The 16,562-nt window shown below is 35.3% G+C and overlaps 1 protein-coding gene across 1 annotated transcript in view; it reads left to right on the top strand.

Moving 5' to 3' along the window:
• The window catches only part of IQGAP2 (IQ motif containing GTPase activating protein 2), a gene marked incomplete in the record, with an annotated part of 4,327,392 nt that overhangs the window by 2,852,553 nt on the left and 1,458,277 nt on the right, over window positions 1-16,562 (top strand). Inside the window, 1 exon segment of the mRNA XM_044063965.1 lies at window positions 3,658-3,828. Coding sequence (XP_043919900.1) covers window positions 3,658-3,828 — 171 coding nt within the window.

Consider the following 16,562-nt stretch of genomic DNA (forward strand, 5'->3'; position numbering starts at 1 on the left):
CCATATTTTCTCCACTTTTTGATGACTGTCCTCACTGTGTTCCATGGTATATCCAATGTTGTGGAACTTTTTTTTGTACCCTTCTCCTGACTGATACCTTTCAACAGTGAGATCCCTTTGATGCTTTGTAAGCTGTCTGCGAACCATGGCTTTTGCTGTAGCAGGCAACTGAGTAAATGTCAGGAAAATCCTACTAGGACAGTTGAACTTTATTTGGGGTTAATTAGAGTCTCTTTAATTGATGGCAGATGTGTACCCAATAAGACTGAATGCTGTAATTAAATCAAAAGGTGCTTCAACAAAATATTAGTTTGAGTGTGCACACTTATTCAACCAGCTTATTGCACTTTTTTATTTTTTATATTTTTTCCCTAACAGATTTGTTTGTTTTTCAATTGAATTGTACAGGTTATAGGTCACAATAAAGGTGGGAAAAGTTTTGAAATGATTTAGTGTGTTCTCATTTTTTTATATCACAAAAACCTGGCATTTTAACTTGGGTGTGTACACTTTTTATATCCACTGTACACGTGGCAGATTCCACTGCGTGTATTACTGGTGATGTTAGATGTCAATATCCTTAACTGATGAATGCCCAGTAATGACAACTATAACACTGCAGTTTTATGGTTGCCTAACTACTACAGATTGCAGCTTTGTCAAAGGCAGATCATGCCTTTTAAACTTGGTTGACTTTTTCGAGATAGTCACCAAGGCCATTGATGAGGGAAAGGCAGTCCATGCAGCCTACCTTGACCTGGCAAAGGCCTTCGACACAATACCCCACTCAGGTATCATCGAAAAACTCATCAGCTTGAATGTAAACCCATACATCACAAGATGGGTTGCAAACTGGCTAAGTGACAGAACCCACAGGGTCAGAGTTGCTGGAGCCATGTCAGACTCAAAGCCTGTCACAAGTGGTGTCCCACAGGGCTCAGTCCTGGGTCCACTCTTGTTCGGCATCTACTTTTCTGAAGTACAAGCAAACACAGGAGGGTTATGGCTGACAAAGTTTGCAGATGACTGCAAACTGGGCCATAGTCGAAAAACACATCTGACACAGATATCCTTCAGAAGGGCCTCACAGAAACGGATAACTGGTGCCAGAGCCATGGCCTAAAGTTAAATGCCAAGAAATGCATAGTCATACCCTTCGGGAAAAACAAGGTTACCCCTAGCTACCATATAGGTGGCAATCCACTGAGCACAGAAGAAGTCATCAGGGATCTGGGGACCCAGGTTGACAGTAGCCTTCGCTTGACACTCATGTTGCTAAAGTAGTTAGGAAAACCTTCTACATTGCCCACCTGATCATGAAGGGATTCACATCTAGATCAAGGGAGGTTATCGTCCCCCTGTACTCATCACTCATTAGACCTTTGATTGAGTACAATGCCCCATTCGGAATGTATCTGACCCGACACCTGCAGCAGCTGGAAAGGCCCCAAAAGTTCCTCACCAAAAGGATAAAGGGTCTCAAAAATATGTCTTATGCTGCCCGACTGAAAGAACTCCAGCTCTATTCAGTCTCATACCGCTTGCTCAGAGGTGACCTGTGCCTGACATATAAGGCCATGTCAAACCCTGATTTGATGAATATGCTTCACCTCAAAAAATCTAGATCCCTCAAAACCACAAGGGCGGGAGACTTAAACCTTGACACGGTTATTAATAGAACGTGCTGGAGGGACAGATTAATCACCCAGAGACTCCCTATGCTGTGGAACAAAATCCCGGTACATGTGAGGCAGAGCACCTCGCTGGCCTTGTTCAAGAGGAATCTTGACCAATGGATGAGGGATCGCAGATATACCCCAGGGATTACTTCAGTGTCACTGCTTGAAAGAGGCACAACAAAATAATAGGCATAGTTTTATTCAAACTAAAGGGGTGGCGAAAGCCAAATAACTATGGGATAGGCTTATAAATGCCCTTGGGCAGATAGCCTAGTATGAACCTATGAGCTGTATATTCCAACCCACCACATTTTGGCCTTTACTTATCTTCATAGTTTACATTTCAGCCTCACTGTGTGTTTCAGAACCTAGGACCTTGCCAAGTGCACTTAGGTTATATCCAACACTGTTGGGACTTGGTCCCTGTGTGAATCCAGATCCATGCTGGCTGACGTCCTTTACTCCAATGGCTGTAGAAGCCCTACAGGGTGAACTTTTAGGAGCTTTTCCTTTATGTATGAAATTAGACTTCTATTGTAGTTTCTTGAATCCTTCCTCTGATATTCTACTTCTCCTGATGTGCAGCATACCACTGTGTTGTATCTTGTAATTTTTTTTTTAATCAAATTAATGTCCTTTTGTGGTACATCCCATTTTTACACAGTAGTTCACTTGCATGCACTAATTAGGGTATGTCTAGCTCTGGTTGCATACAGGTATAGTGAATCCAAAAATGTTGCACCCATCTGATTCAAACTAAATTTGATGCTTTTGGGAGATGATTCTTTTCCCCAGGATGTGTTGATTTTGCATTAGACTATATAATAGGGAAGAGTATGGGGTCTTCTAAGTATTGGCATTGAATTGAGGCACCCACAAACAGAAATGGGTGATTTTTGAGTATTTTCTGAGATTATCAAGCACCGTTTTGGTAAAAGACCTTGCATCATACTGCTACTCAATATAGTGCTTTATTAAATACGGTGTTACTATAATCATAACTTACTTAAATTCTATACATCAGGTGTTCATACACTGTAACAGTCTTGTAGCAGCTAATAATTCTTGCTGTTTTGTATTTTTAACTTTTGTTGTCATAATCATTCAATGGAATTCAGTGATCAGCAAAGCCACTAATGACTAATCATGTCATAGGGCTTGAGCCTGAGTTGAATTCTGTGGATTTTACGTACCTGTAGATACAGATCAATGGCTTATGAATATCATTTTTTAAAAGCATTGATCACTTAGTTATTCAGGATGGTGCAAATAACTGTCCAAGGATTCCTGTTTTTATGTATGATCCATTCCATTAACATTTTTTTTTTCCAAAATACAGTACACAGAAGACAGTATATAGGTGGAAAAACACACAGGTATGTATGACACAATGTAGTATACAGTGAAGTGTGCATTGGTGAGAAAACAAGAATTCATTGATTTTGACGGTCAACATGAAGAGCTGAATAAGTCATGGAACTTCTGCAACCATGCATTGGGTCTTAGCAGTTGATGTAAATTCCATTGATAAAGATCATATAACCAGCATTACCCTGTTGAGGTTATTCAGCCTAGTTATTGTTAAAAATATGAAGTGGTTGGATTAAAGTTAATGGAACCTTTGAAAACTGATCATACTGGTGTGGGCACTGGGCTATGTGAGTAAGCCAAAAGATTTTGATCTCATCCTGTGGATGCTGAGCCACATGAGAAAGCCAAATGATTTTGGTCCTTTTTGCAGCTAGTTAAAGAAAACAAAAGATAACGTGGTGTGTCTTGCAGGATGAGTGTCGCAGCAGGGTACTGTGCTAAGCTGCTGATGTACTTAAAAATTCTTGTGTTCTTTTGTACCTGTTTAGTGCTTTAAAGTGGCAGCAAGTACAAAAGAGGTGCATTGCAATAGAGCCTTTTCATAAAAAAACTGCTCCTCCCCAAAGCTGTGTCTTGACATTAACATCAATTTCTGTTTTCCCTATAGAATATCGTTGGGCAGATTACAGGCAGTTATCATCGTGAACAGCTCTGGCTATCAAATGAGTCCCTTATTGTTCAGCTTCAAGCCAGAGCCAGAGGCTACCTTGTTAGAAAAACTTTCAGTAAAAGGAAAGAATATTTGCATAAACAGGAGCCTGCTGCGATCAGACTTCAAGTATGTAAGATTTAATTATCTTTTTGTAGTGACGCTTCTTTTTAAATATATGTGAAAATTATAAATCGAAGACATGGTTTTAACTAAATAATGAACTGATAACAAGCTTACATAAACCGTTTCTTATCAGTCCATGTTTTTTGTCTTGTTTTCGTTTTCAGTGTTCCTTCTATTGGTAGTGCTACCATAGTGTAGTGATTAGCATTGTTAACTGACAACATTGGGTTCCACGGTTTGATTCTTGGTTTGGTTGTCTTGTGTGTTAATACTGTTTAATCTCTCATTCATGTGTTTTGTACAAGGTCTTTAGTTTTATACCACATTATAAAGACATGCTGACAGGTGTCGTATTAGTGATAGATTCGGCCAATGTGTGGGTTTGGGTACCTTGCAGGGGGCTGGCCTCTCACCCATGACTACTTCCTGCCTTGTGCTGTTGCTTTCCACATTAGGCTTTAGCCTTCTGTGACCTAGACTTGGATAAAATTGGTGTAGAAAAATGTTTTTTTTCTGACTAAACCATAAACCATACTAACATATCTATTTCATTTAGGTCTCTCTTGTTCAAAAAATGATTTCCTTACAGGAGTTATATTTCATTTATTATTGAAATCAGCTAAGTTAACCAAGGAACACAGTGATATTATGAGACAAACTCAGTGTTTTGTGCAATGACCATACAGCACAATGTGCTCTGCAAGTTTTTGTTCTTGTTGCAGAACCCCAGCAGGCTAATCACTGCCAGCTTCTACAGCTGTGTTACTGGCTACCTGTAAATGGCAGAGCCATGCATCTACTTTACTGTCAAATCTTTAAGCTGGGTTAGGCCTGGCTATTAGTAATTAGCGATCTACAGAAGTGAGGTAACAGGAAACACTAGAATTATTTAGAAACAAACTAAAAGAACAGCTGTATAAGGATAACAAATGGTCTAGCTTCTGTGGCAGTGGTTAGTACTTGTAGCTCACACTGCATTCATACCTTTGTTGTAGAGAAGGTATAATTTTAACAAAAGACCACTGATTTAATGCCTATCTTAATTGTGCAGATGTAAATTATAATCATCACTTGCATTGGTAGTGCGGGGAGTGCCTTCTGTGTGGAGTCTGCATGTTCTCCCCTCGGTTGGGTGGGTGTTCGAAAGACATGCATAAATAGGCGTGCCTTTGTTGAAGGTTGAACGTCGAGCTGGCACCTCGGTGTTCGTCAAAATCTACTGCCAATCATTAACGGACCGGAGTTCCGCTGTGGCGACCCCTAACTGGGAAAAGCCGAAAGACAACAACTACTTGCATTGGTAAAAGTAAGTGACATACAACTGTATTGTCTGTACTTTGTTTCTGTGCTATGTTGAACTCTGTGTATTATTCAGTCTATGCATAATTTTCCATTTCTGTCTTGCACCATGCTGACCAGATTGTGACTTAGTCTGTCATCCAGTCCACTTACCCAGTTATCAAATCGAAATATATGGGTCTACTTCTGTTTGTTGAAAACAGTTTATCGACAAACAGAAGGTCGAGCCCACTTCCCCGAAAGTGCACTTCAATGAAAGTGCACTTTCGTGAAAACCAATTCACCGAATTGGCAAAATAAAAACAAATAAAGATTTTAAACACAGTTTTGCAGGGGGGCAAGTCCCGCCTGCACCCCCCACACCCCCGCTACTTAAGTATACTAACTCCGAGATCGCCCTGTAGTGGGGAAAAGGATACTGTGTTTAAAATCTTATATATTTTTTATTTTGCCGATTTGGTGAATCTGCTTTCACGAAAGTGCACTTTTGTTGAAGTGCACTTTTGCGGAAGTGGGGTCGTACTTTTCTTTTTCGAGATTATGTAATTTTGATAAAGAAAAGTAGACCCATATAGATTATATATATATATTATATATATATATACATATATATATATATATATATATATATATATATATATATATATATATATAATGTTTTGCACAAATGAGTAGTGTCCCAAGTTATTTTAAAGTTAGATGGTCATAGTGTGTTAAAGGGATGTCTGATAACCAAAAAATCAGTATTCAAGACAGGGTTGTTTTAATACAAACTAAAAACAAATATAAAGTAAGGAACTCTGTGTGTTTTAGGAAGTGGGATGGAAATTTAATAAACATTAATTCTGATTAAAGGAACTGTCTTAGTGCAGTATAAGCCTCCTCTTTATTTTATGTATACATTTAATTGGGGATAAGTGAGATGGGATTTTGATCTTTTCAGCCGTAACCCAGGTGGAAGGCAAAAAGGTTAAAATCAGTTTCTAATAAATACTACAGTAACATGGCATGAAGGACACAAGTCACATGACGGAATTGTTTATATAACTAATAATCTGACATAATTATAGACAGTGTCTTGAAGCAATCTAAGTCAGCAGTCAATTACAGCTTGAATATTCCAACTAGTAGGTGATGCTCACTGTAGTAAAAGCTTTCATTTCCTGTACTTCCAATATGAGTCTAACCAAATTGTAGATTTGCAGAGGGATGCCTCTGATAGGAAGAAGTTAAACCCTTCTCTTCTGTTCTCAGTCATTTCTGTTCTGTTCTCGTTCACTTCTGTTTTTGTAACAATACACTCAATTGTACAAAGCTAGGTGATGTTTTATAAGTTCTTCAGTGTGAGTATTAAGTCTTTTGGTTATTCCTGGTTTCTTATTGTAGTTTTTTAAGGTGTTAATGCAGATGTCATCTTTGCCATTCTTCCATTTTTCTCTGGATAGAAGCTTTTGGAGTAGGATAGGGATACTGTGTCTTCTGCCTTTGCCATAGGCATATGCCCAGTGCATGTTCTGCAAATACATTGAAGACAGTGCCTTTTATTAGTACTGAAAAGCTACAAGGATTGTCTTAAAAAAGCAAAACGAATCTGTGCTCATTGTTATCTTTTTCCCTTGATATTGTTCTTCTAGAATCTAGGGAAAAGGAAAAAAGGTGGTAGTCCGCATCATCATCATTTTAGTGTAAAAACAAGGATGAATCCCTGGAGTCCTCTTTTCCATTGGAAGGTTTCACCCACAGACTGAAAATCTCATGGGGCAATTTACTAGTCTGTAAATGTTCTGCTCCTGTCTGAGCCTTCCTTCCAGTACCTAGTATTTGGATCAGGGTGTGATTACGTTATGCAAGCTATCAGTTTAATTGATGACATTTTGCCCCTTTCTGTGGCTCTGAAGATCTTGGATGATATTGATGAGAAATGATGATGTTCCCATCTAAACACAGGCCTTGATTTTTCAGAACCTTTTCTGGACAGGTGAATTCCTTTAAGAACTCAAGGTAGTCACGCAAGTTTGCCTTTTATTGGGTCTTGCTGTAATTCTACCACCAGTGGTTTTATTGATATTTATGAAACTTTGATACTCTACAAAAGAAGCCTCAAAGCTTTGCTAAGTTCCTGATCTGAGTTCATCTGAAAGGGAAAATGATTACACTCAGTGTTGAGAATGTCTTTTGTTTGCACGGTCTACTTGGGCACACAGACAAGCTGATAGACTCATATTTTGTCACTAATAGTTCATTTTTACAGTATTTTATTTATCTGTATCCCCCACCACCTTCATAGTTAGACTTTTGTACATTTTGTGTAATATACATACAACAGTGTTTCTTTTGTATTTGCCACTGATGACTATCTGAACTGTATGAACAATCTTGTTAAATTTACTGTTCTACACCCAGTCCATCACATTGGTGGTCAAGAACATAAATAGGTGGGGTGTGGCCAAGATGTGCTCAGAATAGCAGCAGTTCTCTTCAGCTCTGTCAGTTTAAAATTTGTATGACAGGAATTTTACAGTAAATCTTATTGGAAAAAGTTACAATCGTCAGCACTAAATTCCTCTCAACTAGCTCTATGACGACAACATAAAAATTCTGAAGAAATTATGAGTTTTTCCTGTCAATAATACCTTGGATACTTTATCTATCTTCACTGGCAACAGAATGGCTACCTCAAAAACACATCAAGAATCTTCTCTAAAAAAGGACTTACATTCTTTACTCACCAATGTACAAGAATTATCTACCAAACTAGATAAAATGGATTTAAAGATTGATATCTTTAAAAAAAGACTGCACTGAACAAATGGAAAAGATACACTAAGATCTGCAGCTTCAAAAATCACAAATTTTACGTATTGAATTAGCACTAAATGACATTGACAGTAGAGTACTTAAAGATGAAAATAATATAGACTTTTTAATAAAGCAAAATACATACTTACAATCCAAAGTAGATGAAGTAGAAAACCAGTCTCGAAGGAATAACATTAGAATATTTGGCTTACCAGAAAATATTGAGGGAAACAATCTGTCAAAGTTCCTAACAACCTGGATCCAAGAAGTACTAGACCTACCAGAAGCTTTGCAATATGGTATCGAAAGGGCGCATAGATCTTTTGCTTCATCTAAAACAAGTAAGAGTAACTTTACTAAATCTGTAATTGTAAAATTCTTATCTTCATATGACAAAGAACTAATGCTAAAAACAGCCTGGGCAAAAGCTCCCATTAAATTAAATGACAATATCATTCGCTTTGATAATGATTATTCTTCAACAGTAATAGCAAAAAGAAAACTTTTCCTACCCTTAATCAAAGAACTCAAAAAAGCACAAATAAAAACCCATCTATTGTTCCCAGCCAGACTCAAAATTTTTCTACAGGATGGTATCAAAACCTTTGATGATCTGGACACATCTCTTACTTTTATTAAATCCACCAAATAATTGAAAAGCCAGAAGATATGGAATGGGCAAGTGCAAGTCTTAAAAGATTAGCTGAAAATGACAACTGGAAATCAGTCGAAAAAAAAAGTTAAAGAAATATACCATTAATATGAGACTTTAAATCTAAACATAAAGACTTTAAAGTAAACTCATGGTTGCAACTACATGTAAGTGTAACATTTTATTCCCTTTTTTTTATTTTATTCAAATATTAAATATGTTGTGTGTTGCTGTACTACATCTTGGTAGTATAAATATGGTATGTATGGATATATTATATATTTTTTTCTCTCTCACTTCTCTTTCTGTACTTTGAATGTATTTAAAAATTAAATAAGATTGTAATTGAAAATGAACATCTGGTTTAAATAAAAGACAAGGGGAAATGAAAAGTTATTTGTATGATGTTGAGAGAAATAGAGGGATTTGATTGTGGCTATTAGCTGAATCCTGGCTAGACAGTGTGATATACGTACAATATTAAAGTCTCATGGCTAGGGTATGTAAAGAAAGCAAACTGAATCTAATGCTTTACTAGTAAATATGCAAGATTAATGGGACTGTTCCGTTTACCAATTATTACCTTAGCGATTGCATATACAAACGTGAATGACATTAAAATGTTGCATCTACACTTTAACATACTGCAGTTAGTCCCTGTGCGACTCACGCACTTCTTAGCTTTTTTTTCACTCACCAGCTTTGTCAGTTGTTCCACGCGGACCCAAGAGACTGATAAAAGAAGAACTCAAGCACTAACTGTTCCCGCTTTTACTCTGGTCAGCTTTGAAATCCAGCTCGAGAGGGCTACGTTCATTAAAAGAAGAAGAAACACCCTGATGACAGATTGTGCGACTCGCTTTTTGTGAACTTTAACCTTCTGGGAAAGTTGCACTGACTTTTTAGAATGTTGAAACGCGGTTTTCACCGCAAATATGTATGTAAGCACAAATAAACAGTTTAAGCACTCCCATACATATAACCACATACGTAAAGCACAATTAATATACAATTATCACCATTTTGTAATTTCCTACCTGCATTTGTAACTATAGTTATTATAAAAATTACATTTAATTACAGAAGTCAAATCAGATGACCTTATATGCAATGCTAAAGCATACTGTATATTATAAAGCATATTATAGAAAGATAACACATATAATTATACAAAGAAAATATTAATATTAAAGAAATAGCCTTTTTTTATTTACCACCTTCTCTCTAATGATTATAATTTAAAGAAACAGTGCTTATATCCTATCTGAGATTAAAATAACCAGTTTTAAATAACGTAAATGCATACTATGAAACATTAATTGATTGTAAATGTACTTTATATAAACTTTACATGCAACAAAATTACTAAATGTTATAAAAGAAATGCTAGCATATGCATATGACAACCCTATCTGAAATACTATGATTGTTAAATAGTTATATGTATTGTTTTAGTTATGTTTTCTGTCTGATGTAATTGCTTAACATCAATTAAACCTCAAGCACAGATATAGTAATTGGGTATACTATATTAAATGTAAAAGTATATCAATTTAATTTAATGAATAGTTTTAAAGAGAAAAAATATATATATGTTTTTTAACAGACAGTAACACTATTTGACAGTAGCTGAGACATTGTTGCTATTTGAAAGGAGGATAATTTGAGTGGTATATGCTACTCAAATTAGGAGTCTACAACTCCAGGAAGGGTACGGGTAGACTTGTTATATTGATGTTCTGTTATAATGCAATGTTACATTTTTTTATGACGTTCACAATAGCAACATATTTTGAGACTCTACAGTTTGTCTGTGAATTGATGAATATGTTTTCTAGCATTAGTGCTTACCAGAATGGAATAGAAGTGATTTACCTTGTATATAATTTTTAACACATAATATAAATGTTCCTTTTAAAGAGTATTTCAATAAATATTAATGGTCTAAATAATCCTTGCAAGAGAGAAAGCTTGCTCAAATATCTTAAAATCCATAAATCACATCTTGTCTTTTTACAAGAAACGCATCTAATATCTACAGATACTGATAAGTTAAATACCAGGTATTATTCAATTTTAACAAGCTCAGAACATAGTGAAAAGAAAAGAGGAGTAGCAATATTATGGAGTAAAACACTTCCCATGCCTAAAATACTAGACGTATACAAAGATAACAAAGGTATGTTTTGTTCTGTCACAATAGAACTAAATAAAATATATATACTTTAATAAACATATATTGGATTCCAGGTATTGGTTCAAACACTGTCAAACAACATTTAAATAAGATAGTGTAGCTAAAGGTAATTTAATAATAGCAGATGATTTTAATTGTATATTAAATGATGCAGATACTAACTCTTCAGTTAAAAGAAAAATTACAACTTCAGCTAAATTACTATTGGACTTTATGCAATCATTTATATTAAAAGATATAAATAGCTTTGCAGATGTAGACTCACTCCCATACACTCATTACTCCCACAGATATAAAACAAACTCTAGAATAGATAGAATCCTAATATCAAAAGAATTAACAGATGACGTAATAAAAGTAAATGTTATTTCATGTTCCTTGTCCGATCATAATTCAATAACTTTTGAATTACTAACCAAAACAACTCACACTGTTATAATTAAAAGAATACCAGCATACATAGAAAGAATTTAAATAATTTTTGCTTTTAGAGATACAAGACTTTATCACATTAAATAATACTAATAATATATCAGAAATTTATATATGGGATGCCTTAAAAGCCTTTCTATATGGGAGAATTCTCTCGTGGTATAATAATAAGAGAAAATCCTGGGACAAAGAACTATTAGATCTACAATGTAAATTAGACAAGCTAAAACTCAACTTAGACAGTAATATTGATAGAATAAACAAAGAGAAAGAGATAAGTAAACTAAATACAAAATACCTAGAGATCTTAAACCATAAAACAAAGGTCAGAACAGAGAAATTTAAATTTATAACCTTCTCAACAAATCCTAGATCTTTAAATATCTTGGCAAGTAAAACTAAAAGACTTAAAAAAAAAAAAACTCAACCATATTAAGGAGATTTATTCCCCAAAAAAGAAGAAATTTGTGTCTAATATACACAATATTTTATTGGAATTCAAAGAATTATTTCATAAGATAAATCAGAACTCCCAGACAGTAGATTCAAAAAGATATTATTAAGACATTTATAACAAAGTATACAAAATATAGATTATCAAGTGGTCAGACTAACAACATAGATAAACCTATTTCTTTACAAGATATACAAAACCAGATAACAAAACTCAAATTACACAAAGCCCCCAGGAATGATGGCATTATCCCAGAAATATATAAATTATTACCAAAATCTGCTTTAAATATTCTTCATAAAGTATTTAACATTTCCCAAAACAACACCTCCATACCCCCTTATCTCACCAAAAATCAAATCGAGATCTTATTAAGTGTTCTTCATATAGACCAATCTCTTTATTAAATACAGATTACAAAATGTTTATGTCCATATATGCTGAGAGATTAAAAAGTTTTTTGCCACTATTAGTAAATGATCAAACAGGTTTTATTGTAAATAGAACTACTTACGACAATATAATAAGAACAATTACTTTGATAGATTTGGCAAATACCTCTAACCTAAAACTTTAACTTTAATAGGTTTAGCTATAAATTGCGCCTTTGACTCAGTTAACTAGGACTATTTATTTATATTGCTAGAAGAATTGAATTTCTCGGATAATTTTATAAATCTTATAACAAACCTATATAAAGGGAGTCAGGCATATATCAGAATTGGCACTGCCATATCAGAAAACATTCCTATTACAAGAGGAACTAAACAGGGATGTCCTTTACTCTCCCCCTTTTATTTGCATTGATTATAGAACCATGGGCCAGTTTAGTAAGAGAAGATGAAAACATTGAAGGTTATAGGTTAAATTCAGATACTTCATCTAAAATTCAATTATTTGCTGATGATAATTTGGTAACAGTAAGAGAAAATTACAAATCTATTCCTGCCATATTTAAAAATATTAATAAGTTTCAAAAAATATCAGGTTTAAGTTTTAATAACAATAAAACTCAGATCACCCCAATTAATCCAAAACAAAACACAATTCAACAAAAGTATAAAAAACTTATACCTCAGAATAATCAGATAACATATTTAGGAATAGTGATTACCAATAGCATAAAATATATCATCCAATCAAATTTAATAATTGCTCAAGTAAAATTGAAGATTCTATAAAAAATGGAATAGTTTACTCTTTTCCATAGATGAAAGGCTTTCTATTATAAAAATGACTATCCTTCCAAAAATACTTTATATTATTCAATCACTTTCTTTAATTCCCCCTAAAACAATAATTAAAAGATTTAATTCCTTGATATTGAAATGTTTATGGTATCCTAATAAATCCAGAATAGCCTTACAACATCATATAAATGACTGGACAAATCGTGGCATAAGATTTCCTAATTTGGAATTATATACTCTATCATTGATTATTAACAAAGTCTCTTTTCTAATCAGTAATACATATTCTTCTAAATAGAAACAATACTTAATCTCATTAGCTTGGGACTCTTCTAACAAACTAAACATTCAAAAAACACTAATATTAAATAATCCTATTTTGTGGATATTAAAAGATATCTTTACAGTACATTCATATAAGTTAAATAAATCAAATTAGTTGCTACTCATTTTAAAAACATTTATGAACTTTATTTTTAAATTCACTAATTATAAAACATGGATTTTCCTTCTTTTCCCAATTGCATTTACTCAGGGTATATTAACTACAACAGATAATACAAAAATGCTATTATTCAAAGAGAAAAGTCTTATTTATTGGTCTCAATTAATAGAAAAAGATAGACTAAAGTTTGTTGAGGACCTAAAACTTGAATATGACATAGACCCAAACTTTTGGCTATGCATACAGGAATGTAGACAATATATTATAAATAATTTGGATTCAATGCCCTTACATTTAGTACATCCATTACCTAAAAGTTTTATTTCTGACTACACTTATTCAAAATATAAACACTGACAAAAACAAATGAACACATATTTACAAAATACTTAGAAATGATACAAATTTTCACACTGGGAAATATTGGGGATATGTCAATACAATTAATAACTATGCCCCTAATGGTCAAGACAAACAAAATATGTTAGAATCAGCCTACTACACTACATCTTCCCTGAAGTGGAAATTATACACCTGGAAATATATGCATAGATCCTTTATTACACCACACATTCTAAATAAATTCTATAAGAACAATGATTGTTGGAGATGCAAAGAAGTATTAAAAGCTGACTGGTCTCGTATGTTCTATGACTGCATACTTCTAAAAAAATATTGGGAAGATATAAATAGTTTTCTTCAAGGTTTATTTGCAGATATTTTTTTGATTTCTAAATCTTTAATTATATTTAATACTCCAATACATCAAAGTGTTAACAAATCCAAATATACATTAATATGGACCATATTAGCAGTAGCAAGAAAAATAATTAACTGGAAATCAGTAACTTCCCCTACATTTCAAGAATTCAAAAACCTTCTTACTGAAGTCTGTAGTCTGGAACTTTTGACCATTAAGTCAAGAACTAATAGAAATATGTCTAGAATTAATGTGTGGAAAAATCTATTAGACTTGCTAGAAAAGTATTGATTGTATATAAACAAACCTATAATTTGTTTGATATTTATGTGAACGGCATTTGTAGATGGTTATGTTGTTAGACATAGAATGATTGTTTTTTTCTTTTTTTTTTATTATTGTTAAAAAATGGAACATTTTATGTAATTCATTTCTTTATTCAAATTTTAATAATTTTTTTTTTTTTGGAAAAAAAAAAAAAAAAAACAAATAAATCACACAGTGCATTTGTAATAGTTGGCAGAGTTGGTGCTTACATATTCCTACATGGGTAGAAGGTGAAAGAAGACTTAGATGGTATTGCAGTCACTCACCAGGTGTACCCTGATGTTCATCGTGTTTCACTGTTGCAGTTATAACTGTAGGGTGTTCCTGCCGGCAGGCAGCCCGAGGTCGGCCAGAATCCCAAAGTCTGGGTCCGGCCTCGGCTGTACAAGCCAGTACCCTGACGTCAGTATGCTCTGGTACATAGCCGTCAGCCGACGCCATCTTCTCCAGTCTTTCTTGCCGTGCGGTGGAAAGCAGCTCGCAAGTCGTTGGTTGGCGATTTTCGAACAGCGTTTTTGGTTGTTGTCGGTCCGAAGTTCTTACTTCTCTTCTCAAAGCTAAGTACCCGTTGGGAATCTTTTTCTTGTTCCTCCGATGTCAGAAAAAGTTAATAATTGTATTACGTGTGGAAAACAAATACCTCATAAAGATTTCCACTCTTACTGTCTACATTGCTTAGGCCCTGACCACGACGTTTCTTGTTGTCGGTTCTGTGCCAGGTTTAATTCTCGTACTATTAAACGCAGGTACGACTGGGCTCTGAATTACTTTGGCAGACGCTTCAATTATAGAATGTCGTCGGACACTACCGGAATTCAAAAGAAGCGCAAAGACAAGGACAGGCCTCCGAGGTCCAAACAGGACTCGTTGCAGCTGGAGCCGGCGTCCGGTTCGGCTGTCGTCAGTGAGGCGCTTTTGCAGCCCCTGTCGTCCGCCACTTCTGAACCAATGGCCGATACGGACTCCCATGGGGAGCCATCAAGGCCTTCTATTTTATCTGCTGCAGGACCTTCGGACGTCGCTCCCTCGGATGGGTCCATAACCGCTGTGCAGGTACCGGCTTCTGAGGGGGTATTCAGGCCTACTCACATCACTATTTCAAAGGCAAAGACAAAGACTCCTGTTAAGTCTAAAGCTCCTGCTCAAGCTTCTTCTGAATCTACTCCCAGGACACAGAAGCAATTGTTAAGAATGGCTGAAGATTTGCTTACAATGATTAGGGGTTCTCACCCCCCCCTGAGAAAAGGCCTCGACAGGATGTTCCTATGGATTCCTCTGACCAGGCTTCTATATCTTCTGTCTCTTCCTCTGATCAGGAATATTCTTTTCCTCCTTATGAGGATTTGGATGCTGAGGACTCCTTGCCCTCTGCCTCTCCGCCTGAAGATTTTTCTTTTGGGGAAACCTTACATGAGATGAGGGAACATTTTCATTGGGAAGGTCAGGATTATTCTGCTTCCAAGAAGAGGCTTAGAGAATTTCTTCTTCTTCCTCAACATAGGCCTTTGGCTATCCCTCCTGTTCTTGACATTGTGGATGATGCTTTTTCCGAGGCTAATTTGAATCCTGATTCCATGCCTCCTGCTTCCTCTAAGCCTGATAGGTTTTATAGGGTTCCTGAGTCTCATTTGTTCTTATTTAAGAATCCTTCTGCAGATCCTGAAACTATATCTCAGGGTTCTAAGGCTGCTAAAGTTGCTACTTCTAAGAATCCTATTCCCTCTGAGAAGGATTCTCGTGCTTTAGACAGGTGGGGCAAAAAGGTATATACTTCTGCTACCCTTTCTGTTAGGGCTTTAAATTGCCAGTTTCATATGTTTAAATATCAGCAATTTCTTTTGTCTGTTTTAAAGCAAAAGCTTGCTTCCCTTCCTGCATGTGCAGAAGATAAGGAACTACAGGATGTATTGCATGCAACTGAACAACTGAACAAACATAGCTTGCATTGTGGTTTTGATGCTTTGGATGCTTCTTGCAGGGCCGCAGCCTCTGGTACTGTTATCAGGAGACATGCTTGGCTTCGTGAGCAAAGTTTACCTGAACAGGTTAAGGCTAAATTATTAGATGCCCTGTTCAGCATGATGTTCTTTTTGGATCTAAGGCTGAGGAGGCTATTAAAAAGATGGAAGAAAAGGCAAAATCTATGCAAACTGTGAAAGATTTCTTGCAAGTTCAGCCTCCTAGATTTTCCAGGAATTGGCCCTCCAAGAATTGGTCCTTTCCCACGTCTGACAGGCCTCAA

Source organism: Protopterus annectens, chromosome 2.part2 (genome assembly GCF_019279795.1).
Source record: "Protopterus annectens isolate FY-2018-M chromosome 2.part2, PAN1.0, whole genome shotgun sequence".
In the NCBI taxonomy this organism is placed as follows: domain Eukaryota; kingdom Metazoa; phylum Chordata; order Ceratodontiformes; family Protopteridae; genus Protopterus; species Protopterus annectens.